General features: G+C 59.4%; 2 protein-coding genes across 7 annotated transcripts in view; both read right to left on the minus strand.

The window, feature by feature from the left end:
- Positions 1 to 2,857: 2,857 nt before the first annotated feature.
- Positions 2,858 to 6,621, minus strand: LOC131403459 (cytochrome b-c1 complex subunit 10). Its single transcript, XM_058537808.1, has 3 exons — positions 6,520 to 6,621; positions 3,824 to 3,972; positions 2,858 to 3,174 (listed from the first exon to the last, which is right to left on the minus strand). The coding sequence occupies exons 1-2, from the start codon at positions 6,567 to 6,569 to the stop codon at positions 3,852 to 3,854; spliced, it is 171 nt and encodes a 56-aa protein (XP_058393791.1). The 5' UTR covers positions 6,570 to 6,621; the 3' UTR covers positions 2,858 to 3,174; positions 3,824 to 3,851.
- A 6,225-nt stretch (positions 6,622 to 12,846) lies between these two features.
- TCF3 (transcription factor 3) overlaps positions 12,847 to 16,789 on the minus strand; it is a 38,163-nt gene continuing 34,220 nt past the window's right edge. For 2 of the 6 annotated variants that reach the window (XM_058537796.1, XM_058537795.1), the window contains exon 19: positions 12,847 to 13,639. In XM_058537796.1, the coding sequence (XP_058393779.1) occupies positions 13,497 to 13,639 (143 nt within the window). In that variant the 3' untranslated portion in view covers positions 12,847 to 13,496. Of the gene's footprint in view, positions 13,640 to 13,971; positions 14,199 to 16,789 lie in introns of all 6 variants that reach the window. The other 4 variants (XM_058537798.1, XM_058537797.1, XM_058537799.1 and 1 more) reach the window with 4 other exon arrangements.

The raw sequence follows: 16,789 nt of genomic DNA on the forward strand, positions 1-16,789 counted from the left end.
TTAAATTAAAAATTAGAGTTACAAAGATATACGCGCTCCTCGTGACCAGTGAGACCACGTGAAGATGTGTAAAGGGAGAAGTGTTAACCTCCCAGTGTTGGGGGTCGTGGGACCACCCCAGGTCCTGCTTTTACTTCTGTGCGTACACCCAGAAGGGGGATTGCTGGGTCACGTGGTGATTCTATGTTTGATCTTCTGAGGAACCGCCGGCTTGTGTTCCCCAGCGGCTGCCTCCTTTCCCGTTCCCACCAGCAGTGCACACGGGTCGCGGTTTCTCCACATCCTCGCCAACACCGGTTGTTTTCTGGGTTTTGTTTGTGATAGTAACCGTCCCGATGGGTGTGTGGTGGTGGATCACAGGATCTGGACCTCAAGAACCCTCGAAGACCAGCCGTAGGTGCCCGACCTTCTCAGGAATCCAGCCCCACTGGCCCTCACTCGCTTCTAGAGCAATCTCACCCCCTCGGGCCCTGGCTGACCCCAGAGCATGGACAGTGGGCCCATGGGTGTCACATGGCCCTAGCTGGGCCCCTAGGATTGTCCCCCGAAGGGCTGGTCCAGAGGCCCTGTGAGCTGGCACTGGGGCCTGACTGGGAGGATGGACATGACCCCGAGACGCCAGTGGGCAGAAACCCCAGGAGGGAGGGACGGGGGCAGCCTGGCTCCTGTCTTGTTCAGCTGGGCCTGCCTTGCACTTTGTCCCTTTGAAATAAACTCTCTTTCCAGAGCTGCCTGGCTCCATCCCCAAGCAGACACCCTCTCCTGCCCATGTCTGCAAGGGAAAAAAATAGAGATTGAACCAGAAGGTGTCATGTGAGGAACCTTTAAAAGACTTTCAATGGCAGGGTCTCCCCTCGGCACTGCTGACATTGGGGCCAGGTCACTTTCTGTGGGGGGCCGGCCTGGGTGCTGTGGGGGGTTGAGCAGCATCCCTGGCCCCCACCCACTTGATGCCAGGAGCACCCCCAGCCGTGACAACCACAGATGTCCCCAGACACTGCCAAGGGTCCCTGCAAGCTAATACGAGGCAAGCCAGTCGCTCTCCTGGGGCGCAAAATTTAGGGGGTGCCGAAAACCTCAGTCATCAAAGTGAATGGTATTTGATGCAATATTTTAAGAATTCAAAATGAATGCAAAAAACCCATAATGAACGTCAAAACTTGGAATGAAGACAGGATTGAACTGTGCTGTGCTGAGCCATTTTGGAGCTCGAGACAAAATGAGAAACACGTGCCCCTTCATATGTGTTTTTATGTCGTTTTTTAACGGTTAACTTTCCCCCCAGAACATTAAAGTGGTTGAAAAAGTATTAAAATACTGAAAAGGAATTGTGTTAAAACTCACCATAGTTGAAGCTTAAATTAGGTTCCAGCTATACCCAAACCTGAATCAGAATTTTCCTTTCCTGGCTTTCACGGAAGCAAACTCAGCTATGTTTTCATGAAAATCATGAACCATTACAAAAAATACATAAAAACTTGTACGTAGGGGCATGTTTTCCTGTGCTTCAGACTACGGTACGGGGCTGCGGGGTCTCTACCCAGCAGGAGTCAGCAGTTGTTAACCAGATTTAAGAGTAACTCGCTTGTCTCCCAGTTCAACACTCATAGGTGTTTATCTGACAGGTGTATTCATTCATGTCTGAAATAACATCTCGGACATTACTGTAATAGCAAATGACAAGAAGTGGATGAGTCCCTTGCTGACAGACTAGTTAATAAATGTCAGTCTAGGCAGCCAGTTAGAAACTGAGGACACTCATGTTTTCTGAAGTGGCGTGGCCTTCGGGAGATAGCCTTTAGGCGAAATAATATGTACAGAAAGGTGTGTAGCGAAGCCACTTGTGTTAAACTGCAGCTGTCATGGACTGAAGGTATGTGTTCCCCCCTGTGCAAGTTCATCTGTTGAAGCCCTGACTGCCAGTGTGCCTGTGTCTGGACCTGTGGCCTCTAAGGATGTAAGGAAGGTTAAATGAGGTCAGAGGATGGGGCCCTGATCCCACAGGATTAGTTCTGAGAGGCACCGGAGGGCTCACTTGCTCTCACAAGGAAAGGCCACGTGAGGACACAGCAAGGTGGCCATCTGCCATCACCAGAAGCTGACCCTGCCAGTGCCTTGATCTTGGATTTCCAGCCTCCCTGTTGTGTAACCCATCCGGTCTGTGGGACTGTTATGGGGGCCAAGCAGACTAATATGCTTATATGTGCATAGACCGTCTCTAGAATTTTCAAGAACTGGGTGAGTTGGAGAGAACTGGGCTGGGACACCAGGAAGGGAACTGTGTGCCACATGCCCTTGTGTGCCTGCTCATTCTTTATCCCTCACGTGATAGGTTAACACATCTACAAGTTCTGATATTCCTCCCTTCATAACAGAGCCTAACTTCCTCCCCTTGAGTGTGGGCGGGACTTAGGGACTTGCTCCTAACCAATGGAATGTGGAGGAAGTGATGGCACGAGACTTCCGAGGGTAGGTCATAAAAGGGCTGTGGCTTCCTCTTTGCTCTCTCTGGGATCACTCACTCTGGGGAAGCCAGCCAAGATGTTGTGAGGAGGCTCAGGCGGTGCTGTGGAGAAGCCTGTGTGGAGAGGAACTGAGGCCTCCACCAACGGCCACAAGAGGGAGCCAGCAGGGAAGTGGCTCCTCCAGCCACGGTCGAGCCTTCAGATGAGGCAGCCCCGGACTATAGCTTGACTGCAGCCTCATGGGAGACCCTGAGCCAGGACCGCTCAGTTAAGTTACTCCCAAATCCTTGACCCACAGAAACTGAGATACTGCATGTATGTTGTTTTAAACCACTCAATCATGAGGTAATTTGCTAAGGTAGCAACAGACTAAAAAATACACTGTGCCAGTATTACCCATTAAACATCTTAAATAATCAATTTCTGACAGCCACTGGGAAACTCCTAGATTTGCAAAAGTTTGGAGCTGAAAGGACCCCCCGGTCACCCGAGCCACCGGGGCTGCAGTCAAGGTAACCAAGTCTCCAGCATGACGACATCCAGGCAGGGCAGGTTTCAGAGCGAGGTTTAATGCTGTGTGCATTCAAACATCAGAGCTGTTTCCAGAAACACAGCAAGTCCTAAGTCGCGCTGTGGATTTCCTCGCAGTCTATCCTGAGGGCTTGGGTTGTTCCAGACGCAGATGGAAGGAGCTGGCACCACCAGATACCTAGAGGGGAACAAGGCAGAGTGACTAGGAGGCTCCCAGCTCCCATGCTTATGACAAAGAAAGAGCCATCAGGAGGAACACAGACACTGCAGCCAGGCTCCAAAATCAAATCTAGCCGTGCCCCTTAGGAGCTGCGTGGCCTGGGGCCTTGGGTCTCCATCTGGAAACGGGGGCGTAAGCAGCGTGAGCTCTCCAGACTGTCATGTGGGTAATCAGCTAGTAACAGGCAGTGTGGCCAGCACAGCAACGGGCATGTCAGAGACATAAAGGATGAGTCCAAGGGGTCATTAACACTCACAGCAGCCCATCCAGGGCGGCCAGTGGCTGTGGGCCAGTCTCAACTTTCCCACTTGTAAAGTGGGGCGTCCCTCCGTCCCGCCCAGGGCTGGGCAGACTGAGATGGCAAGCACAGTGCAGGGACAGCCTCCAGGATTGCGCACCTGGGGGCAGTGGCCACTCCCCAGCCCACAGACCAAGGCTACCAGCTGGCAGCTCTGTGCCAATGGATTCTCCTGGGTGAGTGGTCCAGGGGAGCCTCCGAGACCTGCCGCCTCAGCCTTGGAAGCGGCGGCAGCCTGCCTTGTGGAAGCCCACTCCTCTGCCACGTGGAAATCCCAGGGCTTACCTACCAACAGCTGCCAGTGCTTACCAGAAGGCTTCACCGAGGGTCAGCGGAATTAATCGTCCTTCTTAAACTTGCCGTTGATGTAGGGCACCCAGTCCAGAATCAGCCGCCAGTCAGTGGCCCACACCAGCCCCACGGTGCCCACGGCGCCCCACATGCTCACCGTGGGAATCCTGCAAGAGCACGGCAGGGGTCAGGCTTCATCCTCCCAGTAGCACATCTGGGTCCCCCCATCCCAAGTCACCATTTATCAAGCACCTGCCATGAGCCCGGCCCCAGCCCAGAGTGTGGACACATCCCGCTGATGACCCCACAGGGCAAGCATGAGCCAGGAGACCCTGAGGGGACTCCACTCCCATCTGCTTTCGCATCGGCATCCGCTTAAGGTTTTATTTGAGAAATTCTGCTGCTAAAAAAAGAAAAAAACCCAAGCTTGTAACCACCAGAACGACAGCTAATGTCTGCATGCAAGTACTGTCTACGCCGTTTACAGCGACTTGTTGATCCCTGCGACAGTTGTAGGACTGACGGCACAAAAATCAGGGTCCCTGTCTTACAGATGAGGAGACCAAGGCACAGAGAGGGCGACTCACTCCCCTGAGGACACACAGCCGGCGAGGTGCAGAGCCGAGGCCGGGGGCTCCGAGTCCACCGCATGCCATGTTTATGTCCTGCGATGGGCAGGGGCCAGAATGGCCCCAACAATCCCGCCTCCTGAGGTTCACGCCCTCGTACAATCCCTCCCCTTGAGTGTAGGCAGGACCCAGTCACTGGCCTCTAATGAATAAAACAGAGAGGCGATGGGAGTCACTTCCGAGACGAGCTTCCATCCCGGGTGTGCTCACTCTTGCTCCCTCTGGGGAAGCCAGCTGCTACATCATGAGCCACCTATAGAGGGGCCCATGTGGCAGAGAAGTGAGGTCAGACGCCAGCCAACAACCATGAGCACGAGCCTGGAAATAGATCCCCAGCCAAGCCTTCGGATGAGACTGCAGCCCCAGGAGACCCAGAGCAAAGGATCCAGCTAAGCTGCCCACTTTTCTGACCCACAGAAACTGTGACATTATGAGTGTTGGTTAAGCTGCTAAATTTGGGGAGGCCATTGGTTATGCAGCGATAAATATCACAGGTCTCATGCTGGCCTGTGGAGGGCCAGGATTTGAACCCATGTGCCCACCTCGCCGGATCATCATAAACCACGTGCCTGGGATGCTGGAGGGGGGTTGCTCGTGAGCTGAAGAGGTGGAAGGCTTCTGTTTCCACAGGACATACGAGCCCTCCTCACCCTCCCCCAACTGGCCTCACCAGTGACAACCCCCCAAGTGTGGGCCGGGCCTGCTCCCTGCGTCTCAGCCCACACAACTCAACTTGGGGCCTCGGTGGGGTCACTGATGACTGCCGCTTTTGGAACAGGCTCTGGGGCAGAAGTGATGAACAGAGAGGGAATCTTTCCTGCCATAGCTCCACAGCTTTAAGGGTTGTTAATGTCAGAGGAACCTTCCCTGGGGGAGGCCTCTGCCTCCCCCATCGTCCTGGTCACTCCACCTGGGGCCCTGTGGACCTGACTTCCACAGGGATCCAGGAAGGACGTAAAGATGATCACACTGACAAGCCCTCGTGGGACTTCTCGTCACCCCCTCACAACCTCTTCTCCTCTTTCTCAGACGAGGACACCAGGGTTCAGGGAGGGCTGACGGGCAGGGTCCTGGCTGCGACCATGGACGTTCTGAGAGCTGAGTCTGAGCCACAACCCCACAGTGCCTCCTGGGGATGAGTCCTGCTTCCTGGCCTCCAGAGGCTGGTGGGGCAGCACCGCACACCCCTCCCTCAGTTCTCTGTGCCCCTCCCTTATTATCATTTTTGGTCAGCCTCATATCCTACATCTCATCTGTTCACTTTTTCTCCTCCACTGACTAGAACGTCAGCCAGGAGCGTTCGGTTTATCACCGAGTCTCTGGCGCCCAACACGGTGCGCGGTGCTGGCACATCGTGGGTGCTCGGTAAGAGCCTGCTGACCGAATGCAGGCCCGGATGGGGGCGTCCCTGCCCTAACTGGGCACCGATAGGACCGGACCCACTGCCCCCAGGAATTCCGAGCTGATGGCGGGAGGGGCAGCATGGGCCGCCGGCGGTTCTCCTCTGATGCCAGGGCTGGCCTCCACCGTCCTGGGCCTGGGTCACCCAGCTGAAAGGTGCCACCGTCAGTGTCCACCTGAGGGTCCCCGCCAGCGCCACTGTCCAGCGGCAGCCCCCACCCCCCACCCGCTCCCTGTCTGAGCTCGAGGACGCGACTGCCAAGGGTCGCCCCTGTTTCTCAGCGCCCAAGGTGGTGGGCACCGGACAACCCGCTGCCGAGGTCACCCCATCCCTGGCTGCCACGTGGGTCACCCCGGTCCCGCCCTCCTCCCACTGGGGGGAGCGACAGGTGCGGCCGTCGGGGTCACGCTCCTCGTTCAACATCATAAAAGCAAAAGCAAAGCCGGGAACGTGCAGGTTCCGTGGTCAGGCCCCAAGGGCTGAGCCGAGGGTGCCAGGCGTGTCCGTCCAGCAGGTGGGCACCACCGCGGCCCCAGGGAGAGGTGGGGAAACTGAGGCTCAGAGCTGCTGGCCACGGGGCCGGGGGTCCCGCCACGCACGTGTGCCGGGACGGACCGCTCCGCCCCTCTGTGCCTCAGTTTCCCCATCTGTGACCCGGAACGACCGAGGGGCCGCGTCCTCACCAGTTCGAGGCCAGCTGGCGGTAGCGCGGACCCAGGAACCTGCTCAGCATCGCGGCGCTGTCCACAGCTCAGGGTGACCCCGGCCCCGCCTGGCCCAGACGCACTGCGCAGGCGCGGCCGCGGCAGCGCGCAGGCGCGCAGAGAGGCCCCCGCCCATCCTCGCTTCGCCCCGCCCCGCCCCGGGCGGGCTGACCGGACGCCGCCCGGCCCCCGCCGCCGCTGCGCGCGCAGACCCGGAAGACATTCGTAGTCACCTCCGGGGAGGGTCGGAAGACGATAATAGGCGCGGGCGGGCGCGGACGGGAGTGGGCGGGTACGGAAGGCGGGGCTTTGTGCCCAGGTGACCCGGGGATGGTGGTTGTCCCCTCGCTCGGACGGTCTGAGTGGCCCCCAGCTGCACAGCCCCTGGTGACTAAGTACGGCCCGCAACCTTCGGCTGGTGACTTTGTGTTCTTACTACGTGCCAGAACGTTATTCACAATGAAGGAAACAGGCCACACGGCGAAGGGCCTCTCCACAGTCGCGCAGAGGGGAGGGGTGCGATTTGAACCCCCTCTTGGAGGAGTCAGGGGTTGTCACTGACTCGCTGTCAGCGGGACCCTGGCCGAATGGCAGCGCTTCCCCGGGCCTCGGCCGGCTCATCCTGAGTGGTCTGCCGCCTGGAGGCCCTGTCGGATTTTTCTTTGCAGGTTTTCGGTGGAGAGCTCGGTGGCTCCTCGTTCTGGCGGCAGGGGGAGGCAGGCTCCCTGCCCGTGAGCGTCTCGGCCTCCTCCCTGTCCGCTGATGGGCCTCCGGGCCGGGCGGTCCTCGGCTCGGCCTCTCCAGACGCCGCCTCTGGGGCCTGGAGGTAAGGACCAGTCACCGTGGGTTCGTCCTCCTGGGATCCGCTCCTCAGCGCCCTCCACGCTCAGTTCTCGGGGGGCTGCAGGGTGCGCCCTGCCCCTGCTCCAGGCCACGGACTGGGGTGGGTGCCAGAAATAGGATTTCGAGACCACGGTCTGGGCACCAGGGATGCGCACTGCCGTTGGGTTGGATCTTGCTTCTCGGCCTTTCCAATTGCTGTAGGGTTTCTGAGCTTGGGATCCGAAGACCTGAATAAGCCTCTGTCCTTGATGGCAACTTAGAAAGTGGATGTCAGGGCCCTCATGAAGATTGTTGAGAGAGAAGAGAGAGACAGAGGATAAAGCTGCCTGAAAAGATGAGCAGAGATGGGCATAGAGGCCATGGGGGTGCGGGTCCTGGATCCAGCGGTTCCTGAAGCCCTGCCTCGTTGCTCCTCCTGCTAGTGTACTTCAGCTCACCAGGCAGAGTGCTTTTGTTTCAGGTGATAAACAACAAAAACCAGCTTAAGAGAAAAGAAGGAAGTTTTACGGCATGTTGGATGGCTTCAGGCACAGCTGGATCCAGGAGTTGAAGGCTGTCATTACGAATCTCTCTCTCTCCATCTCTTGGGTCTTCTTTCGTCTGTGCCACCCTCACTCTCTGAGCAGCAGCAGCTGGAGACTCGGGATTGACATTCCAGCAGCCCTTGCAGGAAGCTGGCATCTCTTGCTCAATAATCAGAAAATGCCTCAAGGCTGGTTCTCGTCAGACTGCTGTGGGAACGGGGCAGAGTCAGCCCCTCTCGTATGAGGACATGGGCTGAAATTGGGGGAGGGGCAGATCCTCGAAAGAATAACCAGGATTCTGTGAGCAGCAGAATGGATAAGCAGGAACTGCCAGCCTCCCTCACAGCCCACTGCCCTCGGCCCAGGGGTTCCCTGTGGGGTTCCCTTCTGGCCCTCAGGGGAAAACAGTTCCTTTTCTTGTTTTTATCGATGAGAAATTCAAATAACATGCAATTAACCATTTTAAAGTGTACAGTTCACTGGCATTTAGTGCATTCACAAGGTTGTGCAACCATCACCACTATCTAGTTCCAGGACATTCCATCTCCCCAAAAAGAAACTGCGTCCCCATTAGCAGTCACCCCCATCCCCCTCCCCACCCCCTGACAACCACGAACCCACTCTCTGTCTGTGGGTGCGCCTGCTCTGGACATTTCACATCAATGGGATCACACACCGTGTGTCCTTCTGTGTCTTGTTCTCTCACTGAGCGTCGTGTGTTCAGGGTCCGTCCACGGTGTGGCTGTGTCAGGGCCTCACTCCTCTTCATGGCCGCGTCATATTCCAGTGTGTGGGTGGACGCACTGTGTGGATCCGTTCACCCACTGATGTACAATTGTATTGAGGTTTGACATAGAAAAATGCACATATTTAAAACATACAACTTAACATTTGCACGTAGGTCCCCGCCCGTGAAAGCATCACCACAGTCGAGATGACAAACTCCTCCCCCTGCCCTCTAGAAGTTTCCCCCGGCCGCCGTCCCTGCAGCCACTCATCTGCTCTCCGCTACCATCAACTAATCTGCCTCTTCTAGACTTTTCTATGAAGGGAATCACACAGTGTGTTGTCTTGGTGTCTGGCTTCTTGCACGCAGCATGATTATTCCGAGAATCATCAGGTGCACCTGAGTCCGCGCACTCTCCTGGGGAAGCACCTCTGGGTTACGTGCAGCTGTGCCGAGCAGCCGTGTCCTGGTCTCGTGCGGACGTGTCTTCCTTTCTCCCGGGTGGGTGTTGGAGGAGGGCCCGCTGGGCTCGCAGGGAGGCGGATGCTTGTAGAAGAAGCCCCCAAACTCCTTGTGTTCACCGGGGTGTAAGTGACACAGGCCATCCGGTCGTTTCTGGGGTACCGCCGGACTCCTCTGCAGGGGAGCGGCGCCTGTTGACGGTCCCGCCAGCAACAGGTGACGGCTCCTGGTGCCGGTTATAAGGGACATACACGCTGTCTGTTTCCCGGGGTGGCCGTGACAAGTTACCCCACACTGTGGCTTAGAGCAATGGGAATTTATCCTCTCCCAGTTCTGGAGCCAGAGTCTGAGAGGAAGGTGTGGCAGGGCCCGGGGGAGGCTCCAGGGGACCAGGCGAGGGTCCTTCCTGCCTCTCCCGGCCTCTGGGGGCCCCAGCATCCCTGGGTTGTGGCCACATCCCTGCAGCCTCTGCCTCCGTCTCCACGTGGCCTCTGCTGCGTCTCTCTCTCCTCTTCTGTCTCTCATGAGGACACTGTCGTTGATTTGGGGTCCACCCTAAATCCAGGATTAGCTCGTCTGCAGAACGTTACCTTGATCATGTCTGCAAAGGCCCTTTTTCCGAGTAAGGTCTGGGGCAGGACGTGGGCATCTCTTTGGGGGCCGCCATCACCCTCCGCAGCACAGCGTCGTCTCAGAGGACGACCACCGGAGAAGGGGCCTGTCCCCGTGCTAGTCCAGCATGTCCCTTCCCTGCCTGGCCCTCGGGTGACAGGGCTGCTGCGGGAGGCCAGGCGAAGGCGTGTGACACACACACACCCCATGAGCCGCACACGTGGAGAGGCAGAACACACGAGCACACCCACGACACCATCGCTGATGCCAAGACTTGGACCTGTCTCCCTGTGCCCCTTCCCTGCCCCCTGGATTTCTCTGAGTCAAGCAGACGCTCCTTCCAGAAATTTCTGCGGAGCCAGCCCTTGCTGGGACAGAGGTGATGCCTTACTGAGGATTTTGGCACCTTTAAGATATATTTTTAAACAACTTTATTTATTTATTTAGTTTGTGTGTGTCAGGAGTATCAGCCCTGAGCTAACATCCGTGCTAATCCTCCCCTTTTTGCTGAGGAAGACCGGCTCTGAGCTAACATCTATTGCCAATCCTCCTCCTTTTTTTCCCCCAAAGCCCCAGTAGATAGTTGTATGTCATAGCTGCACATCCTTCTAGTTGCTGTATGTGGGATGCGGCCTCAGCGTGGCCGGAGAAGCGGTGCGTCCGTGTGCGCCTGGGATCCAAACCTGGGCCGCCAGCAGCGGAGCGCGCGCACTTAACCGCTAAGCCACGGGCCGGCCCCTAAACACATTTATTGAGATGTAATTCACTTACCATACAATTTACCCACTGAATGTGGGGACGTCAGTGATTCTGGTGTATTACGTATTTAATTAACACGAATCAGCAGCATCTCTGGGAGCAGCTTCTCTCTGGGAGCTCTCATCGCCCCTGGAGGGTTGGTCCTGGGATGGGGAATGGCCGGGGGCACCTTTCCCAGTCGCTCTGTGGCCTTGCTCACCACTGTCCACTGTGATGGGCTGAGCTGTGTCCCCAAAAGACACATTCAAGTTCAGACTCCCGGGACCTGGGAATGGGACCTTATTTGGGAACAGGGTCTCTGTAGGTGCCATTAGTTAAGGTGAGATCGTCCTGGAGTGGGTGGCCGTGGTGCAGTGACGGGGGGTCCCTACAGGAAGAGGGACATCTGGACACAGACACATGGGGAGAGAGACGGCCGCGTGGAGACAGAGGCAGAGACTGTGGTGATGTGGCTGCACGCCCAGGGATGCCGGAGCCCCCAGTCTGGAGGGGGCAGGAAGGACCCTCCCCTGGAGCCCCGGCGGGAGCGCGGGCCTGCCCACCGTGGTCTGGGGCACCCGGGCTCCAGACTGGGAGTGAATCTCTGTGGTTCTAAGCCGCCCAGTGTGTGAGCTTCGTTCATGGCCTCCCGGGGGGACACACTGACGGGCCATGTACCCCAGGGCTATCTTCAGCGGGAGTACGAGGACGGCGGGGACCCCGAGTTCGGGGCACCACCTTCCTGACGCCCCCTCGTTCAGCAGCAGCTGAGAGACCCAGGGCCGGCCGAGGACCGTCATAAACTGTCACATATTGCTGCAGGGCTGTGTATATGGCTTTGGGGGGGGGGTCGGTTAAAAATCCCAGGGGATCCAGCCAGCTCTGCAGACACTGGTGTAAAATTATCTTTCTTTAAAAAAGAATGTTTTTTTTTTGAAAACCAGTTATCTTGAGGCACTCAGAGCACAATCTCCCCGTAACTGGGGCCCCTCCCCACCTCAGGGCTGGATTAATCTCTTTATAAATATAATTCAGCGACGTCTGCGATACACAGCTCAAGTCGGCGGCCTCGTGGGGCGCAGCCCGGCCTCTGCCCATCCGGACCTCCTGGCGGGACCAGCAGAGTAACAGGGAAACTGAGGCAGGTTCCCCTAGAGAGATGAAACCCACACAGAGCAGGGGGTCACCAAGGAGCGTTCCCCGAAAGCCATGGCTCCTCGCTGTCCCGTGACTGGTCTTGGGGGGCAGACCCCTGCGGAGGACCGGTGAGCTCAGGGTGAGGAGGTGGCCCCGGCCCCAAGGCCGGATGGCCCACCTGTGCTGGCCTCGGGGTGCCCTCGAGCTCCCCAGCCTCGGGGCGTTCCCGCCACTGGGGGTCAGGCAGCCCCGGGGCTTGGGGAGTGAGAGTGGGGGTCCTGGGGGGAGACACCAGGGATGGTGGTGGTGTGGGGTGAGTGCAGCCAGCCTGGGGGGTCTGTAAGGCCTCTCACAGAGGGATGGAGGAGTAAAGGGAAGGAAGCCGAGAGCCCACACTGGGGTGACATGCAGGATGACCCCAGGTTTCCCTGGGGCCACAGGGATGCTAGACTTTCCGTTTTAAAGCTGGGACGACTTGGTCCCCTGATGACATGTGAGACCAGAGGAGGGACTTGGGGAGGCCCAGGAGCTGGGCCCAGGTTAAGGTGGGCAGGTGCACAGCCCGGGGGCCTTGCGTTGTGTGTGTGTGTGGGGGGGCCCTGTAACTTCCTGCTCTGTCCACACCAGGACAGCCACTTGGTGCGGGGTTGGGGTGGTTCTGTGCAGGCTGTGAGCTGCAGCCCCGCCACCAGAGTTCAGAGAACCGGCTCGGGTCCCGGGGTCAAAGGACTGAAGGACAGGGTGTCCAGGGAGGGCCCCCCGCACCGTGCTCCAGCAGTGTGGTCCCCAAGCCCAGGAATGTGGTCCCAATGAAATTCCCCACGTTGGAGACCTCTGGGGGCTCTGAGAGCAGCCTGGGGGTCCCTGGGAGGGACATGGGGAGGGGCCTGGGGTCCCAGAGCTGCTTCCAGAGAATGAGGGTCATTGGCAGTGTCACCCGGGGGGGTCCCCGGCTCGCAACAGACGCCACCCCCCCCCCCGAGGCCAGGGCGCTCCCCTTCTTAATAGAGGGGAGAGCACGGGACAGGGAAGGGCCCCAGCAGGGAGAGGCCCACCCACCACTTGACACCTAGCCGAAGCAGGAAAACGGACCCCACACCTAAAACCCAGCGGGGAGCTGACACCGGCTGTCCCTGTCCTGTGTCCAGTGGCTCCCGGGGTGGGGGTCGGGCACCTCAGGTGTCCATTGGGTCTTTTTAATACAACTTTTAATAATCTGGTTGATCATGAAATGCAACGCTCAGTTCTAGAAACAGCAGCAGAAACAGCAAGAGACACGAGACTTTTATACAAAAAAATTTGTTGCTTACAAAACATATGCAAAAGAAGCTAAAAAAAAACAAAAAACCAAGAGACCAAAGGCGGCATCCTCGCTAATTATCTTCTACATTAAAAAAAAAAAAAAATCTCGTAACTAATGTTCTTTTTATTTTCCTTAAAAAAAATATCAGGCGTAGGCACAATTTGCTGGTGGCTTCAGAAGAACAAGCCAGGTTCGCACAGCATCTCCCTCGGGGGGTGATATGTTCTGACTCTGCCACGTTTCCTACTTAAGGCATTTTTTCTCTTTTCCGACCAAGTGTGTATTTCTTGCTTGCTTTCCGGTTTTGTTTACAAAAAAAATGTTCCTCTCGGCCCGTCCTGGGAGGCAGGGCCGGGACGCAGTTTCAGGATCCGTCAGGCGACTCCCGGCCGAGACCTGGGGGTGGGCACGGCCGAGGGGACAGGCTCCCGGGCCGGCGTCACCTCCAGAGCCCTGGCGCGCGCAGCCTTCCCGGTCGCTGTCGGCTCGACGCTGCCCACGGGCGTGTGAGCGGACCGTCCGGCCCACGTTGGGGATGGAGACCGGGCGCCCGGCGTGACCGTCCCGGGCTGGACCGAGGTCGGGCACTTGTCCCTCGGCGGCGGCCCCTTCACATGTGCCCGGCCGGGTTGTGGGCCTCGCTCAGGCCTGGGTGGGCGGCCGAAAGCACCATCTGGGGGTCTCCGACCACGCCCGACACCTTCTCCTCTTCTCGGCGCTTCAGGCAGGCGGCTTTGGGATTCAGGTTACGCTCTGGGGGGAGGAGGAGAGCACCGTGGGAGAGGGTCCCCGGGGGAGGACACGGGGGCGGGGTCGAGGTGAGTCAGGGGCACGTGCGCCGCCTCCATTTCTCGACTTGTCCCCTCGCCTGGGGAGGCTGTCAGCTACAGATCGGGGGTTCGGGGGACGTCACAGTCTGAGTCCCCCCGCCGAGACGTGGACGCAGCGGCCGGGAGCCAGCACACGGGCCCCCGGCGGAGCAGCGCGCCGTGCCGAGGCCCCGGCGGAGCAGCGCGCCGTGCGCGTGCGCGGGGCGGGGCGTCTGCTCGGGGGCGGGGCGGGGGCGGGGCCGGCCCGGAGCCTACCTCGCACCTGCTGCTCCAGGCCCAGGATGACCTGCACGGCCTGCTGCAGGATCAGCAGTTTGGTCTGCGCCTTGTCCGACTTGAGGTGCAGCTGGCACATGCGCCCCAGCTCCCTGAAGGCCTCGTTAATGTCCCGCACGCGCACCCGCTCCCGCGCGTTATTGGCCATCCGCCTCTCCCGGTCCCTCAGGTCTTTCTCCTCCAGGGACAGCACCTCCTCCGTACTGCTGGGTCACAGCACCAGGGCCTCCGTTAGTGACGGGTGGGGGGCGGGGAGCCAGGACTGTCTGTGTGTGGGTGCAGCAGCGCGGGTGCACAGTGCGTGGTCTGTGTGGCTGCAGCAATGTGGTCTGTATGGGTGGTCCGTGTGTGTGCAGGGTGTGTGGTCTGCGCAGACGCACGTGCTAGGGTGTGGGCTGGAGTCTGTGACAACACGCTAGTCTGTGCGCACAGAGCACACGTTCCTGGAGCAGAGACCTTGGAGGTGTGCCTGTGTGTGTGTCTCACACCCAGCTCCAGGCAAGGCTGTCTGAACGTGTTGAGGGAAATGAAGACCTCACTGTACTCGGGGTGTTTTGTGGGGACAGGGGCAGGGCCTGACTCCCCAACCTGGGACTCTGCAGGGAGCCAGGTACACCCCTTGCCCTCTCCACGTGCCCCAGGAGGGGCCAGGAGAGCGGGGGAGGCCCGGCATCCCTCCCGGAGGACGACCTTCCCGCTCAGAGCAGTTGGTGCTGGGTGAGGGAGAGCTGAGCCTGGCCTGTCTCGGGCAGAAGAGGTGGGAAGATTCTGGCTCAGCAGGCAAAGGCCCCCAGAGCCCAGGGCGGGGAGACTTCTGGGGTCCGGGAACACTCAGAGTCCGACAGGGAGCCAACCAGCTCACCCCCTCAGAGACCCCCACCCCCTGGGGGGGCCTCAGAAATATGTGCCCCACACTGGCCTCTGGGGGCCCGCAAGCTGTGCCTCAAGTGGCCGCCGGGCGCCCTCCCTGCAGGCCTGCCTCTGGGCGGGCACCTGCCCTCTCTGGGGCTTCCGTTTTTATCTAGACCGACTGACTAGCGGCCCGTCTGATCTCCAGAGCACTAGCGTGTGCCGGGCTGGCTCCTAACCTCGGCCCAGGCCCTAGCAGTGGTGTTGCTGGGCGACTGTGGACAAGTGACTTGACTCTGCCTGTCTCTGGGGAAGACGGCACAATCACAGCTGGGACACCCGCCAAGCCAGGTTGTGGCCAAGATGAAACGAACACTGATGAAGGCCTGGCACGCGGCATGTGCCCGAGACGCAGGAACCCCTGGAGGCCAAGGAGCTGGGCGCCTGCATTTGGTCGGACCCCGTGCCCTGTCCTGCTCCTGCGGTGGGCGGGCTGCTGCCCTCGCCCCGTCTGCCTGCCCACCCTGCCCTCGGGCCTGAGCAGATCCGCCAGAGCCCCAGACAAGCGCACAGACCAAACTGACAGACCCGGAGGCCGGCACGCCCCTCGGTCTCCTTTCTTCCCTCAAGTCCCCACAGGGGGCTCTAGGGGAGCGAAGGCCGCAGCCCCGCCGTTCCGGGGCTCGGGCAGCAAGTGCGAGGTGAGAGGGGCTGCCGGTGGAAGCGAGGAGACGACGGCCGGGTGGGGGGAGAGCGCGAGAGGCAGAGAGCAGAGAGGCGGGCAGGGGACACGGCGTGAGGCCCACGGCCGTGCAGACGCAGAAACCCCAAAGCCGAGGGGACAGCGGCGGGGCGGGCTGGAGCCCCAACTCCCGTCGAAGCAACAGCGCTGCAGAGAGAAGGGGTTAACAGGGCATGGGGGGGCGGGGGGGGTAAGGAAGCAGCTGGGGGGCAAGTCATGGGGAGGCCTCTCCCGACCCCACCCAGCCCTGCGGAGCAGGGGATGAGCTCCCCTGCAGACGGGGCTGACGGGCTCAAGGGGCCCCATGGGCTGTCGGCTCAGAGCAAGGACAGGCACTGGTCCCCGGGAGGGGGGCTGGCCTTTGCCGGCCCGCGATGCGCTTCTGAGAAGGAAGAGCCAGGGGGGCTGGGCCCCTGGGGTTCAGAGACACAGCTCTGAGCTAATGTGCCCAGGTCTGCAGGACTAGGGGTCCAGAGTCTCATCCTCCCATTCCAGGGGGACGCGGGGGCCGGGCCAGGCAGAGGACCAGTGGTCCGGGGTGGCGGGATGGTCAGCGCAGGAGAGAAAGGGCAATGCAGAAAAGATGATCACAGCGGGAGAGTCACCACAGAGGGGGAAGGTCACAGTGGGGGAGGGGGACGGTCACAGCTGGGGGGAGGCAGCCAGTCATGGGGACAGGAGGCTAGTCACAGCAGGAGGGATGATGATCACAGTGGGGGGGGGGCATGGTCACAGCGGGGGATGGTCACAGTAGGGGAGGACGCTCACAGTGGGGGACAGGGTGATGATCACAATGGGAGTGGAAGAGATGGTCACAGTAGAGGAGAATGGTGACAACGGGGAGGGGGAGGACAGTCACAGGAAGGAGGGGGAAGATGATCATAGCGGGGGAGAGGAAGGACAGCCACATCTGTGGGGAGGAGGAGGATGATCACAGTGGGAGGGGAGAACAGTCACAGTAGGTGAGGATGGTGACAGCAGGGAAAGAGGACCACGGTCATAGTGGGGGAGGGGGAGGATGGTCACAGAGGAGTGGAGGATGGTCACAGTAACGGTGAGGGGAGATGGTGACAAGAGGGGAGGGGGAGGACTATCACAGTGAGGGCGGGGAGATGGTCACAGTAGAGGAGGAGGAAGACAGCAAGGGAGAGGGAGGATGGTCACAGTGGGGGAGGGGGGAGGACAGTCACAGCGGGGATGGGGGAT

This window comes from Diceros bicornis, unplaced genomic scaffold (assembly GCF_020826845.1).
Source record: "Diceros bicornis minor isolate mBicDic1 unplaced genomic scaffold, mDicBic1.mat.cur scaffold_67_ctg1, whole genome shotgun sequence".
Classification (NCBI taxonomy): Eukaryota; Metazoa; Chordata; class Mammalia; order Perissodactyla; family Rhinocerotidae; genus Diceros; species Diceros bicornis.